This window comes from Hypanus sabinus, chromosome 8 (genome assembly GCF_030144855.1).
Source record: "Hypanus sabinus isolate sHypSab1 chromosome 8, sHypSab1.hap1, whole genome shotgun sequence".
Classification (NCBI taxonomy): domain Eukaryota; kingdom Metazoa; phylum Chordata; class Chondrichthyes; order Myliobatiformes; family Dasyatidae; genus Hypanus; species Hypanus sabinus.
The window spans coordinates 142971347-142994951 of record NC_082713.1 but is presented as its reverse complement, the minus strand read 5'-3'; the positions used below and the strand labels follow the sequence as shown (position 1 = coordinate 142994951).

General features: G+C 37.9%; 1 protein-coding gene across 1 annotated transcript in view; it reads right to left on the bottom strand.

Annotated features, from left to right (window-relative positions):
• cacna1c (calcium channel, voltage-dependent, L type, alpha 1C subunit) overlaps window positions 1-20045 on the bottom strand; it is a 615084-nt gene extending 595039 nt beyond the window's left edge. The window contains exons 1-3 of the mRNA XM_059978076.1: window positions 19720-20045; window positions 18665-19004; window positions 17606-17711 (exon numbers count right to left, since the gene is read on the bottom strand). Of these exons, the coding sequence (XP_059834059.1) occupies window positions 17606-17711; window positions 18665-19004; window positions 19720-19768 (495 nt within the window). The 5' untranslated portion in view covers window positions 19769-20045. The remainder of the gene's footprint in view (window positions 1-17605; window positions 17712-18664; window positions 19005-19719) is intronic.
• Between the last annotated feature and the right edge of the window lie 3560 nt (window positions 20046-23605).

Here is a 23605-nt window from a genome sequence, read left to right as displayed (position 1 = left end):
CTACTTCAACTTCCACATGAATTTTGATGATGTCCTAACCAGTCTGTCACCACCACAATTATTATATTGGTACCCATATAATTAAGGATTTTACAGGCTTACCACCAGAAACATAGCACGATTTGACAATTATTTCTGGACTCAGTCTTTCCCAGAACAATCCAAAAATTAATTCTACTATCTATCCACCGTCCCAATTTTTCAACATTTTAAGGAAATAATTTCTCTGCAATTACCCAATTATATCTTCCAATGTAACCTCATATTTTCACAAATTTAACTCCATCTGCCACTGTTTTCCCCCATTCCTGAGAGAAAGGCTAATCCCTTAAAACAGATTCAGGGATAATAGCGCACAATTAACCTCTGCCTTTTCATTCCACTGCAGTAGCTGTATTAAATTTGATCACCTACTTCACTGCTACATGCTGTGACATATCACAAGAAACTAGTGCTACTTCTAGCCTACACGAAGTTATGGAAGTAATTCCCTTCTGTAATGTTTTGAGAAATGATTTAATGTGTGAAAATGCAAGCACCAAGTTTTTCAAATATTGCATTAGAGGCCCTGAAGGAAAGATGGAGACATATACTATATCTGTGGGGAGCAGAAGGCCAACCAAAACACTCAAGACATGTGTTTGTTTACCCTAGACTACAACAGCAAGTAGCAGGACAAAGACATCTGCTTATATAAAGACCAAATGAATAAAGGGGTGCTACCCATCATGGAAAGAGTCAGTGAAGTTGTGGGAAATTTGGAGTATAGCAATGAACTGCAAAATTATCTACATTCCTTATCCTGCATCCCGTTCTGTTCCTTTGCCACAACATATACTTTGTACCTTGCTTATTTCAAATACACATCTGGACGCAACTCAGTTATTGTAGATATTAAAGTAGTCATGAGGATGTCAGTACCTCCAGTTGAACTGTCTTTTTGAGTGTTTTGCTCCTAGCTGTCAGTCTGTGGTGTTGCATTGCCATGTGCCCTTGTTTGTTTTCATGCCCCATGTGCTCCTGGCCCCCCACCCCACTCCTGCTCTACTCCGGCCCCTGTATTACTGAGTACTCTGCATCTCACCTGTTTCTCATTATTACCTGTTTTGCTGCCACTTCTGTCTCATTGTGCTCCACCTATTATCTGCCTCGCTGTTTATTGCTCAGTGTATTTCAGTCCTGTGTTTTCACCTGTTTGTTGCCAGATTGTGCTGGTGAGTTTTCCAGCATTTGTATATGTACTCTGTCCATCTGAATATTGACTCATCCTGTTTCCCAACTCTGATTTTTGGATTTATCTGGATGTTTTGATCTCTGCCTGAACTTTGATGCTGATGTTGTTTGCTCTTTGGGTTTTGTTACTCAATTAATATCACTGTGTGCACAGTATTGGGTCTGTGATTGGATCCCTGCTCCAGCATCCTGACAGAGGAGTTCTGGTAAGCCAAGGTACAGAACCAAATGCAAATTAATGGAAAGCCTGTTAGAGAACCTTGACTCAGCATTAGCAAGCTTGGAGAAGTTCAGGGCCATTGACACAGATCTTGGAACATAATTATTCACATAAACCAAGGTAGTTATCTTCATATAAATTTATGGCAATGGCAGATCTTAAAGCCTATGCAACATGGTTTCAACTATTACCTGACAGCTGCTTTGCATGATCAGGTTGTTGCTATCATAGCTGTGTACATCATTTCTATAAGAATCATTCTGTGCAATGCGAACTATCGGTCTGTTCTCTATAAGCACCTGATGAAAAATGGTAGTGACAAAGCCTGTTTTTCTTTCCTGGGATGAAGAAATTATGCTGCTGCCCAGCAACCTCAACAACACAGTCACTGCCATTGCCTGCCTATAAACTGGGCCTAGGAGGCAATTGTAATCAAAATCATACATTCTGAATGCATTCCACATGCATAAAGCTGTCCACAAATACTTCTGTTTCCAACAATGACACATAAAATCCCTCCAGAGTTGTGCAGTCTGCTCAGTGAATTTAGAGTGAAGTCTCGTCAGCAGTCAGCTTCTTCTCACGTACCAGACTGTAGCCATTGACGAGACATTGTAGAGGAGCTCTTTAGTAACAATACTCATATGACAGATTAATATCTAAATGAATGAATGGGGTGACTAGTTCATTTCTGAGCAAATTTTGTTCATAATTTAGTTTCAAAATCTTGATTACAATATCCATTTTGTGAGGGGTTTATTCTAGTATTGTTCAAATCAAAAGTGTTTGTGAAAAGGCAGAAAATGTTACAATGTTCCTGAATAGGAAAGTGTGCTTGAAGTTACTAGCATCACAAAATCATGTGAAGGCCAAAAGAAAAGATATGCTACAGATTCCTGATCCCTTTTTGTTCATCCACCTTCCTTCTACAGCTTTTCTCCTTCACTTCATTACGCTCTTCAGTGTCTCAACAAAGATTGGGTGAGAAGGGAGGGAATGCAGGGTATTCTCCATGCACCATACTCCTACAAATCTCAACAGCAATGCAGAACTGGGTATACACCCCTTCAGTGGGGTTCATGAAATAAAGTCACTGCTTGTTTAGGATCCTGTGACTATATTATTAACCTAGTAGGTCTGTGCTGTCCAATTGAGCCAGTTGTGGGTCAGATTTACCAGCCATGTAAAGACCAAATAACCTCAAAAGCAGGAGGCACAATGACTGCTGTAATAAGTAAAAGATCCTATCATAGGCTGATGGCCAATAGTGTGCATTATGCAAAGCCTACCAGGTACAAACAGTAAAATTTATTTCAGTCCATACCAACCCAATTTGGGAAAAATTAACTCCATGTAATGTGTGCTTAGTTAATGGCATCCGCATCATGAGGAATCCTGTAAAGCATATGGACCATCATGCTCACTCCATTTGTTTTTTTTACAAAAGAGGAAAACACGAATCTCTTAGTCTGGAGACTTACTGACCTCCTTTGGTACCTATAAACCCAACAGCAGCCAACTGCAGGAATATTTAGACAGTAAGCTTAATAACACAGATAACAAGCTTGTTAGTGGATTTGTAGCATTTGCCAGTTTCAGTCATTTCACTCTCATGCAGCATAGTGATATCAGTATTAACCCTCTTTGGAAGTTAAGGCTGTTGCTCTCACATGATACTCAGTCAACAACAGTCCTGCTGGAAGTCTTAATTTCTCTCCTCCTCCCCCTTCTACAGCTTGTCCTATTCAGAAAAGTGCCCATCATAATTTTAGTTACAGAATCATGGAATTGAGTAGCAGAGAAACAGGACTTTCAGGCCAACAATGATGCTCATCTACACAAATCCTATTTTCCTGCCTTTGGCCCATATCCCTATATTCCTTTCTTATCTACATACCTGTCCAAAAGCTTTTGTGACTCTGCAATTATACCTACCTTTACCCCTTCCTCTGGAAACTCATTCCATAGTTGCACTCAGATGTCCTTTAGATATTTCCCCTCTCACCTTAAACCCAAATCCTTGAATTTTAGACTCCCAGGAATAAGGACTCTCATAAAAAACAGGCTCTTTATGACTCTTGAATTTGAGCATGACAAGGGTACAACTTATAATGTATGACTCTATATAATGTTGGATATGGAAGAACAAACATTGATTATTGGTAGATCATGATTCACTTTGCACCAATTCAAGCTAGATGTAGTTCATATTGTGGACTGGATGCAGTAGGAAGCACCTTGGCCTTAATCTCACTCTTTCTATACCTCTCAAACAATGCCACTAGCTTATCTGGGCTTTTCCTGAGAAAATCTTGTTGGAAAACTTATGAAATGCATTTTGATAGAAGTTCACATGGACAACATCAACAAAACTCCACAATAGTATGGTCCTTTAAATAATCGGCCACATGCACCTCATTTTTGTATTCAGAGGCTAATGCTAACTAAGATAATATCCTCACAAGTTAAATTAATTTCAAAGATGTCTATAGTTATTCTCTTCATCTATTCCTCTCACTCCTTGGACTAATTGTGCAGTATTATAAGTCACTGATCCAAGGGTAAAATTACTCAATCACCTGCGATATCTCATATTTGGTTCAGCATCAGTTATTGTTTGTTTACTGTATGCCTCCAAGTTTTCTTCCAATGCAAATATATACATGTACAAATTACTTTTAAATCTCTTCATAGCTTAGTTTGCTCCAGTGGAAATAAAGATCTTTTATTGCAATATTAGTTTTTCATGCTGGCTACAAAGTACTTTTGTAATGTTCTTTCAATACTCGCTTTTGTCTTTTATAAATAGCCCTAAACTTGAACTTTATAATTACACTAATAAGGAATCACATTTCTAGGATCTTTGTTTAACCATTTAAGTGCTTCCCCTTTAAATTTAACTTCCTATTCCTTGAATATTTCCTGAATTATTTCTTGCTTCCTCACATTAAAATGTATTTCCCATCTATTTATCTACAACTTACTGACTTCTTTTCCACAATAGGATATTATTCTTGTCACCTTCATTTGGCCTAGAGATGGTGTACAGTTTAGATACAAAGAACATCTGGGTTCCTCACTTGTGAACTAATTTCATTCAGTACATTTCATAGGGCACATTCATAGACTGAAAATCTCACAGTACTACAATGACTATAGTACTTGAATTCATTCCAATGATCATTTCATTGAGCATTATCAAGGATTCATCTCACCCTAACCACAGACTTTTTACTCTCCTCCCATCCGGTAGGCATTACAGGAGCCTCCGTTCCCGCACCAGCAGGCACAGGAAGAGCTTCTTCCCTGAGGCTGTGATCCCGCTGAACCTCACATCACAGCGCAAAGCAGTATTGCACCAATATTGGACTGCCTCAGTACTTTTGTATTTGTGTGCTGTAACACTTACTTTTTATTCGCAGTTATTTTGTAAATAACTCTATTCTTTGCATTTCTGGTTAGATGCTAATTGCATTTCATTGGCTTTGTATCTGTACTCGGCACAATGACGATAAAGTTGAATCTAATCTAATCTAATTTCTTCAAATAATTATAAACCTACTTTTATCAAATCCATCCAAGCTACATTTGAATAACAGACAGATGTGTCAGTGGTCTGATTTATTCATGAGGTGAAGCTGATCGTGGCACACATTAACTCCATTTTTACAGACAACCTTGACCCACTGCAATTTGCCTACTGCTGAAGCAGGTCTATGGTGGATGCCACCACCCAAGGTCCTAAACTCTGGAGCATCTGGACGGTAAGAATACCTATATTAGGCTACTGTTCATTGACTATTGTTCTGCCTTCAATATAATGGCAAACCAACTCAGCACCAAACCCTGGACCCTGAGATTCAGGGTCCTCTGAGACCCTCTGCAACTGAATCCTGAACTTCCTGACAACAGACTGCAATCAGTAAGAATAGGTAGCAACAGGTCTGCTACAACTATTCGAAACACTGCTGCTCCACAAGGCTGCGTCCTCAGGCCCCTCATCTACTTCCAGTACACTCATGACTGCGTGGCTAGGTTCAGCTCTGACTCCATCTATCAGTTTGCAGATGATGCCATTGTTATTTGAAATGCCGGCTGTAAATCAAATAACAGTGAGTTGGACTACAGGAAGAAGATAGCCTAGTAACACTGTAACATTTCCCTCAATGTCAGCTAAACAAAAGAGCTGGTCATTGACATCAGTAAGGAGTGAGGGAGTTTATTTGCCTTTGCCTCAGTTGGCTGTGGAGACCAAGTCATTGGGTACTTTTAAAGTGGATGTTGATAGGTTTTTGGTTAGTAAGGTTATCAAAGGTTATAGGGAGAAGGCAGGAGAATGGGATTGAGAAGGATAATAATTCAGCCATGATGGAATAGCACAGCAAACTCAATGGGCCAAATGACTTAATTCTGCCACTATGTCCTATGGTCTACATCAACAATGTTGAAGTAAAAAGGTTGAGAGTTTTAAATTCCTAAAGGTTAACAGTTGATAGCCTGTCCTGGTCCAACTATGTAGACACCACAGCAAAGAACGCTCACCAATGACGCCACTCCATCAAAAGGCTAAAGAAATTTAGCAGGTCCCCTTGAGCCTTTTTAATCAATACAATTTTTAATCAATACAACACAGAGAGCATCCTATCCTGGTGCAAAGCTCCCTATGGCAACTGCTCTGCAAGTGATCGCAAGAACATCCAGCGCTGTGGACAGAGCTCAGCATGCCACGGAATCCAGCTTCCCCTCCATCGACTCTCTCCACACTTCTTTCAGCCACCATAAAGCAGCCAGCATAATCAAAGGCTCATAATCAAGTTCATCTAGAAGCCGAATTGTCCATAAATCTGTAGACTTCACTGTTGCACCAGCTCCTGTAGTGGGACAAAGTTGTCTAGAAGGCCGAACTTAAAAGTATTCCACGACCAGCCTCTCAAAGTACTTCATGGATAAATCAAATTATTGACATGTCTGCCTATTGTGTTATTCAAGTCCCTTGCCTCACTGGCATGTGGCACAGGCAGTAAACCCTGAGATTACAATCCTTGAGGTCCTGCTTTATAAATTTCCCTTGTTCCCTAATATCACTTCATAGGACCTTAAACAATTGGCTTCTGTATTTTAGACTGACTCTAATGTTTCCTTTTGCTGTATTTTACGTCATTTGATACAAGTCTGTGAATCTAGAAAATTCAAGAGATAAGGGGGAAAACTGCTTTCACCAAGAAGTGTGCTCTATCTTAATAATTATTGCCACACTGTGTTGTTCACTTAACAAATGATGGAAGGAAGACCCACTGCAATTAATTTAAAGATAAAAATGCTTGATCTGTTCAGTAATTTGAATAATTTGCAGTTTTATTAGTTAGACAATTATTTATGTAACCACTTTCCTGTGGTTACTGTTTTAAGTGTTACTCATCAGCTTGTATTTTCAATTTAATTTGTTTAATTTAAAGGTTTCCAAAGGAATGTTATATAATCCAAATCTCAAAGAAAAACAACAGATATTTCTGACTCTTATTTTCAAGGAAAACTAAGTAATTCAAGCTGGTAATTGTCATATGGTATGTCTTTCTCCTGGGCACCAGCAGTACTGCAAAGGAAGAAAAGTGGTCCTAAGTCTGCCCTGCCCTGGCATGGAAATAGCCAGGCACAGCATCTTTTGACATACCACCTGTGCCATCACCGCCTCTCAGCTTCACAAGAATGGAATCCAATGGGCAGTACAAATTTCCACAACTTCTCTCCATCAGGCAGGGCAAATCCCTGTATCAGGAGAATGGCCCTAATGAAATGGATGGAAACACTGGTGGTCAAGATGGTAATAAACTTGCAAATTAGTCGGTTTAATTCAGCTGTTCAAACACTGTTAGTTATTTTGGTTTTCAGTACTTTAGTACCTTTGGTGCTATTCTCTCTAAATAGTCAACATTATGCAAGTTCATGAAGATCAAATGACCAAACTTACAATTTCAGTGCCAGCTTTTTCAGACTGAACCTGGATTATTCTGGGAGTGGAACAAACAAATTGCATGGGGAGAGGCATGGTACTATGCTTTGCTGCACTGGGCTTCACCCACAAATTAGAAACTAGTTTCTCCATGGAAGGCTATATCCAAATCCAAGCTGGAGGAAAGTGTAATCCGACAGCTAATTGCTTCACAGCCCCATTATTTTAGTGCTAAAGTTACAAACTAATTGTTTTCTTGTGTACATGAAGTACATTGGCCATTCCCTGGTAACAAACTGTCCATAAATTGATTTTGTCTATGTTAGAAAATACACATAAAATTAAAATCAGTCAATTTGATGAACTTATCTCCACAGTATTTTAATGCCAGTTATTACAAGCTGATAATAAAGAACAAATTACTAAAAGTTGAAAAGAGGAGGAAACTAGTTCTGCTCTTTGTAGGAATGGACATGTACATATGTTGGACTTTCAAATTTAATAATATCCTAGGGGCTTGTTTGTATGGGTATCCATAAGTCAGATGCTTGTAATTTGAGAACAGTCTGAAACAACTGACATATTTTAAAGAGGCACTGCTCCAGAGTTCAATACTCTTAGCACCCTTTACTAGTCTCTCCAGCATGGCAGCCAATCAACAAAGGGCAATTTAACTCTTCAGCTAAATCTTATCAACACTAAATATACTCATTCACTGCCCTTACATGCTGTTCAAGCTTCACCCGCAAATGAGTTCCGATTAATTCAGTCATCCAGTTGCTACCATCTGTCTATACAAGGATGGATTCACCGATTAACCCATCTTTTCCAATTTCTTTTGGCTTCAAATCGCCAAGTTCATCAATATCAATATTTTTATCTGCAAGTCCCTCTTTTATTTTGTTTCACTGCACTGCTACAAACTCTTACATTTCTTACAGTTCTTTTTGTTTCCAATTAACTCTCACTCTAACAGTGGATCAATTTATCATGTCATGGGGTTCATTCAGCTCATCAGTTGAACACAAGCATCCAAAAGGACAATCCCATGCCTTATTCCCTTTCTCCTTGCTTCTTGGTAGCACATACAAAGACATGAAGCAATTTATAGAACCAATTAATTTACATCACATCTTTGTCATTCTACAGAAAATTGGAGCAACTAATGGAGAGCTACAGCTTAGACCATAAGACCATAAGATATAGGAGCAGAAGCAGGTCATTCGGCCCATCGAGCCTGCTCTGCCATTCAGTCATGGGCTGATCTAATTCTTCCAATCATCCCCACTCCCCTGCTTTCACCCCATACCCTTTCATGCCCTGGTTAATCAAGAACCTCTGCTTAAATACACCCAATGACTTGGCCTCCACAGCTGCTCATGGCAACAAATTCCACAGATATACCACCCTCAGACTAAAGTAATTTCTCCACATCTCAGTTCTAAAAGGATGTCCTTCAATCCTGACATCATGCCCTCTTGTCCTAGAATCCCCAAAACCATGGGAAATAAATTTTGCCATATCTAATCTGTTCAGGCCTTTTAACATTTGAAATGTTTCTATGAGATTTCCCCTCATTCTCCTGAACTCCTGGGAATACAGCCCAAGAGCTGCCAGACATTCCTAATACGGTAACCTTTTCATTCCTGGAATCTTTCTCGTGATTCTTCTCTGAACCCTCTCCAATGTCAGTATATCCTTTCTCAAATAAGGAGCCCAGAACTGCACACAATACTCCAAGTGTGGTCTCATGAGTGCCTTATAGTGTCTCAACATCACATCCCTGCTCTTATATTCTATACCTCTAGAAAGGAATGCCAACATTGCATTTGCCTTCTTCACAACTGACCCAACCTGGAGGTTAACCTTTAGGGTATCCTGCAGAAGGACTCCCAGGTCCCTTTGCATCATTGCAGTTTGAATTCTCTCCCCATCTGAATAATAGTCTGCTCGTTTATTTCTTCCACCAAAGTGCACGACCATACACTTTCCAACATTGTATTTCATTTGCCACTTCTTTGCCCATTCCCCTAAACTATCTAAGTCTCTCTGCAAGATCTCTGTTTCCTCAACACTACCCTCACTCTTGTGAGAATGTAGAATGAGAAAGAACACTAAGGATTAGGATCAAACCAAGGTTCCTAGTACCGAGGCAGAGCAATAATTGCTGCACCACAATGCTATTTTACAACACCTTACTCTTCTTTCCTCTCCCCAACCATAACAGTGTACTGAGGCAGAAGGGAAGGTAGTCACAACTGCCCAATGCATCACAGGCACCAGCCTACCCACCATCAAGAACATATATACAGAAAGGTGCTGGAAAAGGGCCAGTAACATCTTGATGGATCCCACCCACCCTGCTCATTGACTGTTTGTCCCACTCCCATCAGGGAAGAGGATACATAGCATCCACACCAGGACCAATGGACCTTCTGCAAGCAGTAAAGTGATAAATACCTCCACCCACTAACACACTCCACACCAGTACTTTATCGTTTCCTGTTAGTCATCTTATGTACAGACACTTCTACACCTGGTGTCACTTTATAGACATACAGTCAATGTATATAACCTATCTTATGTACTTACAGTATTGTGCAAAAGTCTTGAAGACACATATATAAATAAATAGGGTGCCTAAAACTTTTGCACAATACTATATTTGTCAGTGTGGAATGGAGAGCAAGTTTGTAAACCTGGTGGAAGCAAAGGATGTTGGGAATGATGAGGATGGAGTGCCATGGGAAGGGTGTGGGACAGACGGCAGAAAATGAATGCCAGGGACGGCGGGTGGTGTGGGTGCAAACACACTCAGTCCTAAGCCAGCAGCAAGGTAGCACTGTAGTAGAAATTACTACTGTACTGTACATTTACTGTGTATTTTTTATTATTTTTTTATCTTATTGTTTCTTTTGGTGTTTCAGATCGGGCGGGGGGGGGGGGAACAATTATTTCATTCTCCTTTATCCTTTGTACTGGAAATGACATTAAACAACCCAGAATTCACTTCCTAAATCCTTCAAATCCCTATCTATTCTTTCAAATACATGTTGATGATTTCATCTGATAATTTGCTTTCTCCTGACTCTGATGACACAAGTACCTACAAGACCAATGTTAGATATCAAAACATAAATAACGCAGAAGACAAAAGTATTTACAATTTTTCTTCATGTACAGAGCTTCATTTAATTTGATAACTTTGCTACAAATTTCAAATAATTTTCATATCAGCATTTCCATAGACCTTACTAGCTCTTAAAGCTTTTCTTCTCTGCCAACAAGTCAAAATGAAATGTCAACTTATCTAAACAAAGTAATAAAATTGATAACAAATTATCAATTTATTAAATTTATTTAATTTACTTTTATCAAAGTAAAGTAATTTAAAATTAAAAGAAAAATAACATTAGTGTATTTTCCCTTATGTGCAACGGCAGATGTTACAAAGACGAGTGTGTTAAAAAGTGGAAGTGCAAAGGTTTTGAATGAGTACATTCATTTAACAAGGTGAAGGAATGATAGATTAACTAAGGCCAAATATGACAGCAAAAGGACCACTAATTTAACTTAGAAACAAACAACATGATCTCCAAAATATACAATTTCAGATTTTTTTGATAAATTCTATTTAGTCCTACAAAATAAGGACTCTCATGAGAATTACTATTACCGGTCAAGTTACCAGATAGAGATAAATTTACTGAGATGGGAAATACTTTTTAATTATGTGTTTAATATGTGATTCAAAACAACCATGACAGAAGAAAGTAGGGAAGAAAAGAGTCACTTAATGACTGAAGCATCAATACCTCCAAAAGCAAATATTTCTGTAGAATAAGTACTGCTAATTTATTGATGAGCAAAATCAACTTTTGCAGAGTTAAATTTACATAAATATGCAAGTACACTCATTGATTAGGTGACATTTTTTGTCAGCCATGATGGAACCTTTTAGTTCCTTCTGAACTGCAGATGGGCTATGGTTTAGCATCTCAAATCTAACAACATATTACCCCCTCAACCAGTGGGTTAATGCTGCTAAGCTGTGTAGAATTTCAGTTAACTGCCGGTATTGCTTAAATACTGCAATATTGTTTATCACCATTTATGTTTTGCCTTATTTAGTCACAATGTATATGCTTTTCAAATTGCTAATGCCTCTCTTAATCTGGATCACATGCAAGAAATGTGCGATGATGACTGACCATCAGTTTACTGCTAAACTCTGATAACGTAACACCTTGGAACTTTGGTAGTGCCAAATAACTGATTTTCTGAACAAATAAATCTTACTTCTGATATACTCGATACCTTTATTTCATTTTTAAACATATTTGTACAATAGGATAATAAATGCCCCAGCAAACTCAACAAGTTTATAAGGGCTGAGGAATACACTCTGCGTCCCTACTCCTGGTGTATACCTATCCACATTCCTGATCCCTGATGTTCTGGACCACAACTCCATCTTTGAGCATTACACCCCATAGTTCAAATCCTAACCATACCTTGAATTCCCACCTTTGGATACGTACCCCTTTCACACTCTGGAGTAGCTAGTCAGTTTCTGAACAATCAGGATTTCAGAATATTTTCAGATTATGCTGTATTATCAAAGGTTACTACATTAGGGTACAGTATCAGTAGAATCTGCAGTCAGGAAGATTCAGAGGCTCCAATATGAATATTTCACATGAACAATGCTTTGCCACCTCTCCAAACTTTGAACATGTAAGGAAAGAGTTACATTTGATTCTTCCTTGCTATAGGCTAAGATGTGTAATTCAAAATGAGAGTTTGTAAAATGGCATGGTGTTAGTCTGGATTATGGGAACATTTTGAAAACGTACAAGGAAACCAGTCCACATCAGTGTCTTGAGAACATAATGTGAGTAATGGTCTACAGCTCTGATGGTAAAAGACATGTTTGTCTGGGAAACAGAAAATGATCCTGCATGTAGAGATACCACCTGGCATTGTACCATGAGAAAATAGTAGGGTAAAGGGGTTTATGTGCAAATAGGAGAAGGGGGTAGAAGAGAAGGGTGGTGGGAGAGAGAGAAGGGTGGGAAAGGGAAAACACAACTGGAAAAGAAGTTGGACACTTGCATTTCCCTCCAGAAGTATATTGCATGGCTTAATGATTGGTTGGTGACTATTATTTTATCTCTTTTACTACTTCATTAACCATTTTTCTTTCTTTCCATATTTATTCTCTAAAATTAATTTCTAATAATCTTCAATATCTGTACAGTACCTCATTTGTGAATACTTTTTGCTGCTGAATCAGATATGAACAAGGGAGGAATTTTAAAATGCTCTCATTACAGAAGGCTTTATCCTCATTTAATTCGTTTTGGAATAAGAATTCAACCTTAAACGAGCATCTGAATAAAGGAGAAAAAGCTAGAAATATTCTGCAGGTCAGGCAGCATTTGTGGAGTCTGAAAGCAGATGTTAAAAAATGATAAATTACTTGTAAAAATACCAGTGAACTCTTTGCAGAATGTCACACTGTTATTAAATCTATTCCATAAGAGTTTAGAACAAATAAATTGACCATATTAACTAATCCCTGATTCAAAACTGCTACTTCAATATCAAACTTAGAGGAAAGTAATTTTTTTGTTCTCTGCAAAACAATGGTCTAGCTCAAGAATATGGATTGACAGCTACTTTTTTCATCCATATAAACAATGACCTAACCATCTAATAAATATAACTTCACCTTTGCTGATGACCTATTGATTGCAATGCAAATTGATAGCATGTGAGTTCTTCATTCATCCTTAAGAGGTGTTGTTTAATGAAGAATAATGAGGGAACTTCTGAGTTGTCCAAGGTAGTTGTTGTTTTACTACTTGCAGCATGGCTAGCAAACATAATGAAGAAATTCAGAGGCTTGTGCGTGAAAAAAAACAAGTTTTCACAAAAGTTAAATTGATTGTGAAATATTGGGCCAAAGGAACTGAAATCAAAAAAGGACACCCAAAAAGCTGCACGTATGGCAGATCTCTAAAGGGCTGAAACAGTTGCACAGTGCATAATAGATAGATTAAATGAACTGGAGATACCTGTGAGATGGGTGGGGAGTGGGGATGGTGAATGGCTGAGAAATTAACAAAACCAAAAATAGTGATTCATTTATCTTAGACATGAGTAATATGGCTGATATTTTGGAAATTCAAAACCTGCTTCACAGCACCATCATCTTGACAGAATGTGGAACTGCAGCAATCAAATGCAGTAACAGAGCCCCACTACAAAAGTTCTTTTCAGAGTCAGCAATGAATTACAAACTGCCGCTCAATGGAAATTTTAAAGTCTGTGCAATAGTGGTTTTATCATTTGATTACTAAACCAGAGGAATGAAAGAAACAACCAACATTAAAAGCACTAGACAAAGAATCAAATAAGCGCATTTAAGCAAGTCAACAGCTTCCATTTGTTCTTCTTCCTACTATTGAACCACTCGCTCCAGGATTTCCAAAGATTAATTCTTTAAAATTCCACTTCATCCATAGACAAAAGGACAGCTGTCAATTAGACACCCACATAAGGCACTGCAACCATAGTATCATACCACTGATTCAGTCCTTTCCTTGGCTGCATATCAAGCTCCATTAGATTGTTCGCAACTACTGGTTGACTTGACCTAGAAGTAAGCTTTCAACTCTTTATTGCCATTGTATATTCGACATGTGAATTATGTTTGGCTACCCTCAATATCTGTGCCAAAATGAAAAAGAGGAGCACACTCCATCTCACCAATTATAATTAAAAATTAGTGCTCAGGACTACAGTAGTTCAATATTTTCTTTAACTAGAAATTATGGACCTAATTTCTACTCTTTTTCCAGAGGAAATAGCCTCTTAACGTTGAACTCATCAAAAAAAATCCCTTAAACGCCTATAAGCATTGACCCATTCTACCACTTGGTTAATATAGAAACAGCTCTTTCATGGTCGGAAGCAATTTTATGAATTCCCTGTTCAGTCCTGACGAAGGGAACTAATATCTCTCCTCAAAGGAAGAAAGAAAATAGGTAACCAACAGCCCATAACAATTTTTAAAGTACTACATATTCTCAACAAGTTTATTCCAGTGGTACAAATTACTTGTGTTAAATATTACAGAATTTTCTGTGGAGAAATAAAGTTGCAACATGCATGCATAGCCTGTGAAGCTAAATAGACAAGTACTCAAGATACAGATGATACATCTTAAATCAAAGGAACTGCAGGTGCTGAAAATATGAAACTGACAATTTACTCAAATTCATAGGAAATTTGTCAGTTATCCACTAATAAATTATTTCTATGTTATAAATGAATATTATATTTGAATATGCATTTCCTGTCCATTCAATTTTGAAGTATTATGCAAGCTTAAGTGTAGCTTTGCCTCTCGGTCCAACCCTATGTCCCCATCGTGATAGGTGGAAATGGTAAGGCCAGCCTACAGGTCTCTGGTGAAGCTGTAGAGGCCAATCCCCTGTACAGTGGACACTCTGGATTACAGAAACATTGATGAACTCCAACCGTCCCATTGACTTTGTGGATGATGGAGACAGGAGATCACCAATGGCCTATGCTCCACTAGGAGCTAAGGGCCCTAAGAAGAAGATGTGCAGCTATCAAATAAGCCTTTATTATTGTTAAACATTTTTGATGACATATTTTCCTCTACACCACTAATGCCCAGAGAAAATATTAACTAAATAATAAATTAAGGAATTTCACACTAACCTGTTAAATTTATCCATTACATATTTAATTTCGCTTTCAAAAGCTTTCTGCTTCTTCCAAAACCTTGAGCTTGGGTCTTAACTCTAATAATGTCAGCTGAACTTAAATCATGCAATACAAACCAATTTCACAAACTTCAATGTCAACTAGCTGAATGTTTTCATTTAGCTTTCAATAGTTTTTCTTCAAATATTTTAAGGAGTATTTAATGAAAAATGAAAAGCAAATATCGAAATGGATATCGCAGTTAAAGTTTAACAGAGTGACTTTATCATGAAAGATGATCTGTAAACAAAATCTTAAGTAATTTCTCTACAATTGATCAAAGTCTTTCTGAATACAAAAAGCTAAGCATACAAAATGTGCCAACATGTAATTGGATCATAATAAAATTAGAGTTCCAAATAAATCCAATGGGAATATTTACCTATGTATTACTCACGTCCCCTCATAAAGTTACTAGCATTTACAAAATGCCTTTTGTATCTCTCAGGACATGCAGAAACACTGGAGCACCCTAAGTATTTTTGAACTATAGTCACTGGTTGAAAGTGAAAAACCCAGCAACTTATTTACAATAAAACTAGAGAAGATGGATAATTGGTTTCTTTCACTTGTTGAGCTAGAAGACTCTTCAAATACAAGAAAAGGAGGTTCCATCACAAGGAAACTAAGCACGCTAAACCCCACTTTCTGGGTTGTCTCACACAACTACACCCAATCCCCAGTTTCCCATCACAAATCAAAAGAGCTATTAAAACAATAGGGATACTCCTACTACTACACCGCCAAACTGAAGTCTTGTTTCAATTGCTCCCCAAGAACAGGATAACTGAACTGAAATTGCCATTCACAGCACTGATGAAAAAATAACTCAGTTCCCAAACCCACTTACAGAAATATGGTGGTGGAGACAGCTAAACCTACCAGAATATCTGACATTAGAGATGGGGTAAGATCAGTTGTTTGTTGGTAGCAAGCATCTATACCACAAACTCTCTGGCAATTGAAATATGCAACATAATGTACTTTATCAATGTCACAAAATAAAATTATTTCCTCAGTACCTCATCTTAAATCTAATGCATTCAATGATTATTTCAAACTATTACTTACTTTTCCTATTAGAATCTAACAATAGCATCTCTAATTATGTGCATACAAAATTTCAAGTGCTACCCAAAAGAAATGGAAGAATAGTATCCAGATTGCTAAAGCTTTTGCTAAAATGAAATTGTGATTCCAGTTTCATTGAATAAATCAATGAAAGTTTTGTTCACATGAACTGTACCAACTGAAGCCCCCAAACTATCTAGAATTAGCTGATGGTTGTACAAGGTATCTCATTGCATGTAACAAACATGCAAAGGGGCACTTAAAATGTTACAATAACATTTGTCTTTAACTGCTGCATCTCACCATTAATTGACTTTTGGTTGATTGACTGAGACCTGGATCATTTTTAATTTTAAAATTATGTGTAAAAGTTTTATATATAGGATTAAATAACTGGTAAGATTATGAATGGAGACTTTCTTGAAGTTAAGAGAGCTCTTACATATAAGATTATACTTTACATCACAACATACTATTGTAACAAGTTGATCACTAAAGGTATTACGTAGAACAATGAAAAAAGCAAAACAGTAATATATTAAGATTATAAAATTAATACAATTGTTTTGGCATAAAATTAAACGACTAGTTTCATCAAAGTGTCCTAAATACTCCTTCTTTATTTATTTGGCCTGTATCTTTGTATCCTGCATTGATTAAATGTCTCAAAGTAACAGGATATTTTACAGATTTCCCTGATTCATTTTCAAAGCAATGGTGACAGACTTGTGATTCACCGTATTTACCAACTGCATCTTTAATAAATCATCCATCACAGCCTTTCAACAACTCTTTATAGCATATTTCCCACGTAGCACGAACCCCAACGAAATTAAAAACTTAAACAGACCGCCATTTTGCGGAGTAATAACCAGGTCACGAACCCCATCTTCAAAAGGATTGTGGTGATCAGATAAGGAAAAGAATCAGTTTGTCAACATCATCCAGTTAAAATTTTAAGGTTTAACTGATTGAAGCTGCATTTCAAAACGTATGGAAATAATAAAAGATCGTCAGTGCAAGATACTCAAATATATTGTAGCAATGTATAATGCAAATAGACAATTAAAAATTTAAAAACCAAATAGAGACACATTCTCAAACTAATGTACAACCAAAGTTAAACTAATGCAATCGTGCAGTGTGGTCATCAATGACGCTAGTCAAATCCAATACCACCAACCAAATCCAAAATTGCATTCGATCCGAAGCACGAAACGAAACTATCAAGCTTCCAATAAAACTCCAAAAAGCCATATACTTTGTTCGTTTTATATTCAATCTGGACAAAATCTAGCTTTCAAATAATGATTTAAACATCTCGCACTTACCAGGTTGGAATTGGTTGCATTCGAGTCGTCTTCTGGGAACGGTATGTAGACTGCTAAGGCCACACAATTAGCGAAAATAGTTAGAAGAATAATTATTTCGAATGGCCTGAGACAAGGAGTTAAGGGGTCTTTTATAAAGAGTAGTAAATACCAATCTGAAAACAAAACTTTCCATCACATTCATTACCCAAAATTATGAAAAATGTCTCCGGAATTGGTTATGGGTGCCTCAGATGAAGTTGGCAAGTCTATTTTTATTCAAAAGTATAGGATATATAAATACGTATTTTAAATCACAAGCTTGTAAACATCCGGAGAAAAATCTTGCGTGCGTTTGGTGGAGCATTTACCAGTGCCTTCCTGGACCATCAAAATACTCCAAGTATTTTATGCTGCCATTCACATGCCCTCCAAGTAGGCAGAAAATCGCCTACGGTTATTTCTGGTTAAGAATGATTATCCCAAGTGCCCCAAAACAGCCTTCCTTTCTCAAGCTACTTGAGTGACATTATCCAAAACTTTTATATTTTATGTGTATATTACTGTGTGTGCCCAAAGTAGGATGAGCAGCACTTTCTTCATTATTGGAACCACTGCTTCCAGTTCACATCACTGACTCCATCCCAAGCTGTTTAATACTTCCTGTCCTCTTCTTCCTCTGCAACACCGCAAACTCCTACAGCTCTGTACTCCTTCAATAAAAAAAAACCTTGTGTAGCTCTGGTTGGTCCTGCTCAACCAGGTATCTAGGGTCTACTTTAGAACTTGTTCTTTTCTCTCCACTATTATTGAGAACCTACTTTGGTGCAGTCTATCAAATGCATTGTGTTAAAACGTTCTTTAATTCGTTAAGAGAATGAGCTACGGTGTAACTTATTACTAAGTTAAAGTTGTAAAAATGTAACATGTTAGAGACCACTGACCACTCAGCATATTAAAATATATGGATTTGTATTTGAGTCTGGGGCGATGTCTATGTATATATAGTTCAAAATGCTGCATTTTTGTATTGCTTCCGCCAGTTGACACTAACTCTTTATTTGCTTTCTTAAAGGATATTTCCATTCGACTATATTGATACATGCTCGCCTTACAGGGTTCTTCAGTGTCAAACAGAAGAGAGCCCGTGGTGGCCGTGTGGTCGCAGCGTTAACTTGTTTTTTCTGCTTGCTGTACTGTTGTCTTTTCCTTTGGGTTGAGTTGACTGTAGAGACCATATTGTTGCCCATCATCGCAGCGGCTTTGGCTTGTCTGGCCGCGTCGATTGCTGCCTGCCACGACAGGGCAGCCCCCGGACTTGGTATGTGCTCTGGAGCCAGACCGTCTGTATTGGCATTGGGAAGGCCATGTGTAAGGACTGCCCGCCTGTTACCATAATTGGTGCCTGGAATAAAAATATCTTGCAAAATATTTTCAACATGTATAAACCAAATAGTGCAATCCGTAGTATTCCTCGTCCCATTATTTGCTGCTCATTCCTAATAATTATTCGACTTTCAATCGAACTAATTCCAAAATATTAACCAATTCCAAACAATGTTTTTCTATGATTATTAAGATCATTCGTACACCTATAAATATTACAGGATTTGATTTGAGAAGAAAAACTGCAACTTTAAATGATAACTTCACATGGTGGAGCCATTTCCTTCGAGAACGATTACAAAAAAACTGAAGAAAAACAAATCTCCTTCCATAGTTTAAAGGAATAATGATTCATCGGCTGAGGGGGGAGGGGGCTCAAAATGCCAAATTTAGATTTTCTTCATAACCTTTTCGTTATAGTCTCTAAGCATTCTTCCGATATTGAAAATAGTATCTGACTATTAGAAGCAATCCTTTTAAAATAAAGGTTCACACAACTCATAGCATATTAATTTCACACGAAAGACATGTATAACGGTACTGCTTCGATCCAATGTTTCACATGCATGTCTGCAGGTTAATCTCCGGGAGAGAAAAAAAAATCCAAGACATCGCATAAAATAAACTATCCCAACAAACTGTCTGTTTAGTACTGCTATAAAACCCAAGCACCCACCGGTTATGTTTGAGGAAATAAGATTTGTGATGTTCTTCTCCTTTTTCTTTCCCCCCCTTCTTACAATTCTTACCTTGATGGTTTTCCTCGGGAATATACATCCTTTTGTTTTCATTCACCATTTAAATAGGCCAAATTTTTCTTCCACAAAAAGCGATTTATTACCTGATCCCCATTATTACTATAAAACGCAAGTAACTGATCCTCTCTACCTCCCTCTTTCTCACAGCACATCCTGACTACATCCGGGGCTTCACTAAGAGCACATCACACACATTCCAAGCTCGCTCTCACTCTGTTCGGTGGAAATTATTGTTTGTTTGTGTGTATGTGTGTGTATGCGTGTATGTGTGTGTGTGTGTGTGTATGCGCGCGCGCGTGTGTTTGTGTGTGAGTGTGTGTATGTGTGTGTGTGTGTGTGTGTGTGTGTGTGTGTGTGTGTGTGTGTGTCAGGGGGCGGGGGATGATTTGATATCCCGGCCAGCCAGCACTCCAAGGGTTAAATCATGTCTTTTACTAAATAAGAAAGACGATTTTAAGAAAGCGACAGAACAAGCCATGGAAAAGAGGCAAGGGGGAGAAAAAATGAAGTCGTGCAGCCATTCCCTGCAATGACTGAAGGAGTTCTGCGAGCTGTCTGCTGACCGTTTCCAGATGTTGTTACGTGTAAAATAAACCTAGCGCAATTTTTTTCTCCATGTGCCTGGAAACAGTTTATGGAACCATGACGCAAAATAACCAAGTAGACACTGTCTCTGCATGACAGAAAATATGAAAAAAAAATTCTTGTTTTAAGCCAACGTCTTTAGTTGGCGTTATTTTTTTCATACTTGCATTGTGCTCCGGCAGAATACAGCCAACATAAGATAATTAAAAATAGAGAAAAAAACACGCTAAGGTCTCTTTCTACCCATGACAATTGTTTCCGAATGTAAACGTTACCTGTTTTAATTTTGCTAAAATAAAGAATATAAAAGATTTTGAGAAGATAAAATAGCCTATTAATCTTGATGTGAGTCAATATAAACAGCAGATGAAAAAAATGACTTAAATGTGGAGTCCAAATCTGAAGGAAAAGCCAGAATTTTCCCAACAGAAATAGGGACCAAAATCAAGAGTATTGCTTGTATATCATCTAACTGGCAAATTCAATTTAAACAAGGATAACCTTATTATAGTGAGCAATCAGAACCAATAGACCAATACCAGGAGCCAAAGAAGACAACACAGTTACAAAATATATATAGCTAAGGTTTTCAGACCAATAAGATGAAAACTAAATAGTTGAATTGAAAACAAGTAGACACACACTTAATTGTTTTTTGCTTGAATTTTCCTTAAGAAGACAATTGCAGTCAAAACAACTGAATATAGAGTCTGAATGTATTTTATTAAATTTGATTTAATTAATATCCAATTATATTTTGTTTTTACTTCTGTAATTTAGCATGGGAAGACATATTGGAATGTCAATTTTGATGATATCACCAACTAGAGTGCAACTTTTATTTCAAGTCAAACAAAACTTCTTTTATGCACCCCACCATATTTGATATTCTGCATTACAACAATTTTTCTTATGTTTCATTAACTTGAAATTATTTGCTTAGTTAAAATTCATGCAATGTGGTCATTGTCATTTATCCAACTATTTTACAAATCTATTTGTTTTATTCCCTTTGTCCACAGGATTCAACTTTAATTTTATTTTTTTAAAGAGAACTTACATTCATTTCTGAGTGGCGAAGTGGAGATATGTCTCTACCAAAGGAGGTGTAGGGCGCTACTTCCCTCCACTAACCTGCAGGTTACCCCTAGGCAAGGTGTAATTCCTTGGATAGCACCCCTCCCCCCATCCCCACACCCGATCAGCATCACGTGAATCCATGAGAGAGCAGGTGGTGGATGGTCATGTGAATATCTGTGACATATCACAAGATATAGTTATATGACTACTGATGCCAGGCCAACAACCTCTTAAGAGCATTGATAATGGCTGGGGTCACCTGTCTCGTAAAGACACTGCCCAGAAGATGGCAACGGAAAACCACTTCTGTAGAAAAATTTGCCAAGAACAATCATAATCATGGAAAGACCTTGATCACCTAAGTCATACACATGGAACATAATGTACAAACAATCAATCATTTAAATCCATTTTTTAAATCAGTAGTTTACTTTCATGAAAACGCACAAAAAAAGAATTGGAGGTGTTCACTTCCAGCCTTTGAACTACTCAATTTTCCTTTTGTTTTGGACATTTATTTGTTTCTTTCTTTGTACTTTCCTAGTTCTTTTCTCAATCTGTAAATAAGATGGTCGCAGTGAAAAACAACAATGAATCTAAACACCTGAGAAAACAATTCTAGCAGAAAGTAGTACTTTGTGGTTGCCCTTCCATTTCCTCTCCTCATAATATGTACTTTTTTCCCAAGAATGCTTTCATCATATTGTATACTCTTTCATTGTATCAGTAATCATTTATTTTCTTCTCTTTTTATCATTTACATTATTCTTATAAAGGATGTCAGTATAGGTGGGATGGAGTCAGTAAGACTGAGAAAAGGTAGAGAGATGTCAGAAATGAACCTATTGAACTGATGGACAGAGTGAAAGTTGGAGGGAAAGTCGATGCAATTGATGAGCTCAGTATAGGTGTATGAAGTAGCACCAATGCACTCATCAATGTTGTGCAGGAAGCATTGGGGAGTATTGCCAGGGAAGGCTTGAAACATGGACTGTTCTACATAGCCAACGAAAAAGTAGGCATAGCTGGTGTCCATGGCTAACCCTTGATTTGGAGAAAGTGGGAGGAGCCAAATGAGAATTGTTGAGGGTGAGGACCAGTTTTGCCAGACAGGGGAGAGCGAATAGGTGAATATTCTCCTCTTCCTCTGAGATCTAAAAACTTTACTCTCGATCCAACATACACTCCTCACTTTCCCATCTGGACCCTTCTCAAACTCAACAATTTGAATCATACTGCTATACAGTGCAGAAACAGACTCATTGGCCCAGATTTTCCTTGCTAATAAGTAGCTAACTGAGCTAGCATCAATTCTGTATCTTCCAACACCATTGACCACCCCCCACCCACTGTAATTTGCTAAAAAAAAAGCTGCATTCTGTCTCCCTTGGTTCAGTCCCTTCCCACCTACTACACATACTTTCAATCTCATCAACAACTTTTAATTCCCTGGCCTTGACCACATCATTTTCACCAATGATGTTCAGTCCCTATATACTTGCACCCCTATCAAAAAGGCCTTAAAGCTCTTTGCTTCTTTGCCAACAAAAGACCCAGCCAGTTCCCCTCCACCACCACTCTCCCCTGTCTGGCAAAACTGGTCCTCACCCTCAACAATTCTCAACAAAACATGTTTCAAGCCTTCCCTGGCAATACTCCCCAATGCTTCCTGCACAACATTGATGAGTGCATTGGTGCTACTTCATACACCTATACTGAGCTCATCAATTGTATCGACTTTCCCTCCAACTTTCACTCTGTCCATCAGTTCAATAGGTTCATTTCTGACATCTCTCTACCTTTTCTCAATCTTACTGACTCCATCTCACCTATACTGACATCCTTTATAAACCTACCGATTGCTATGGTCATCTTAACATTCCCACTTCCCACCCTATCTCCTGTAAAAATGCTATTCCATTCCTCCGTTTCTTCATTTCTGTCATATCTATCCTAAGTATGAGGATTTCCTTTCCAGGTCATCAGAGGTGTCCTCCTTCTTCAAAGAAAAGTGTTTTCCTTCCTCTACCACTAATGCTGTCCTCACCTGCATCTCCCCCATTTCCCAGACATCTGTGCTCACTCAATCCTATGCCCCCTAAACACAGATAGAGTTCCTCTTGTCCTCACCTACCACCCCATGAGCCTCCTCATCTAACACATCATTCACTGTGACTTACATCATCTTCAATGGAATCCTACCACCAAACAC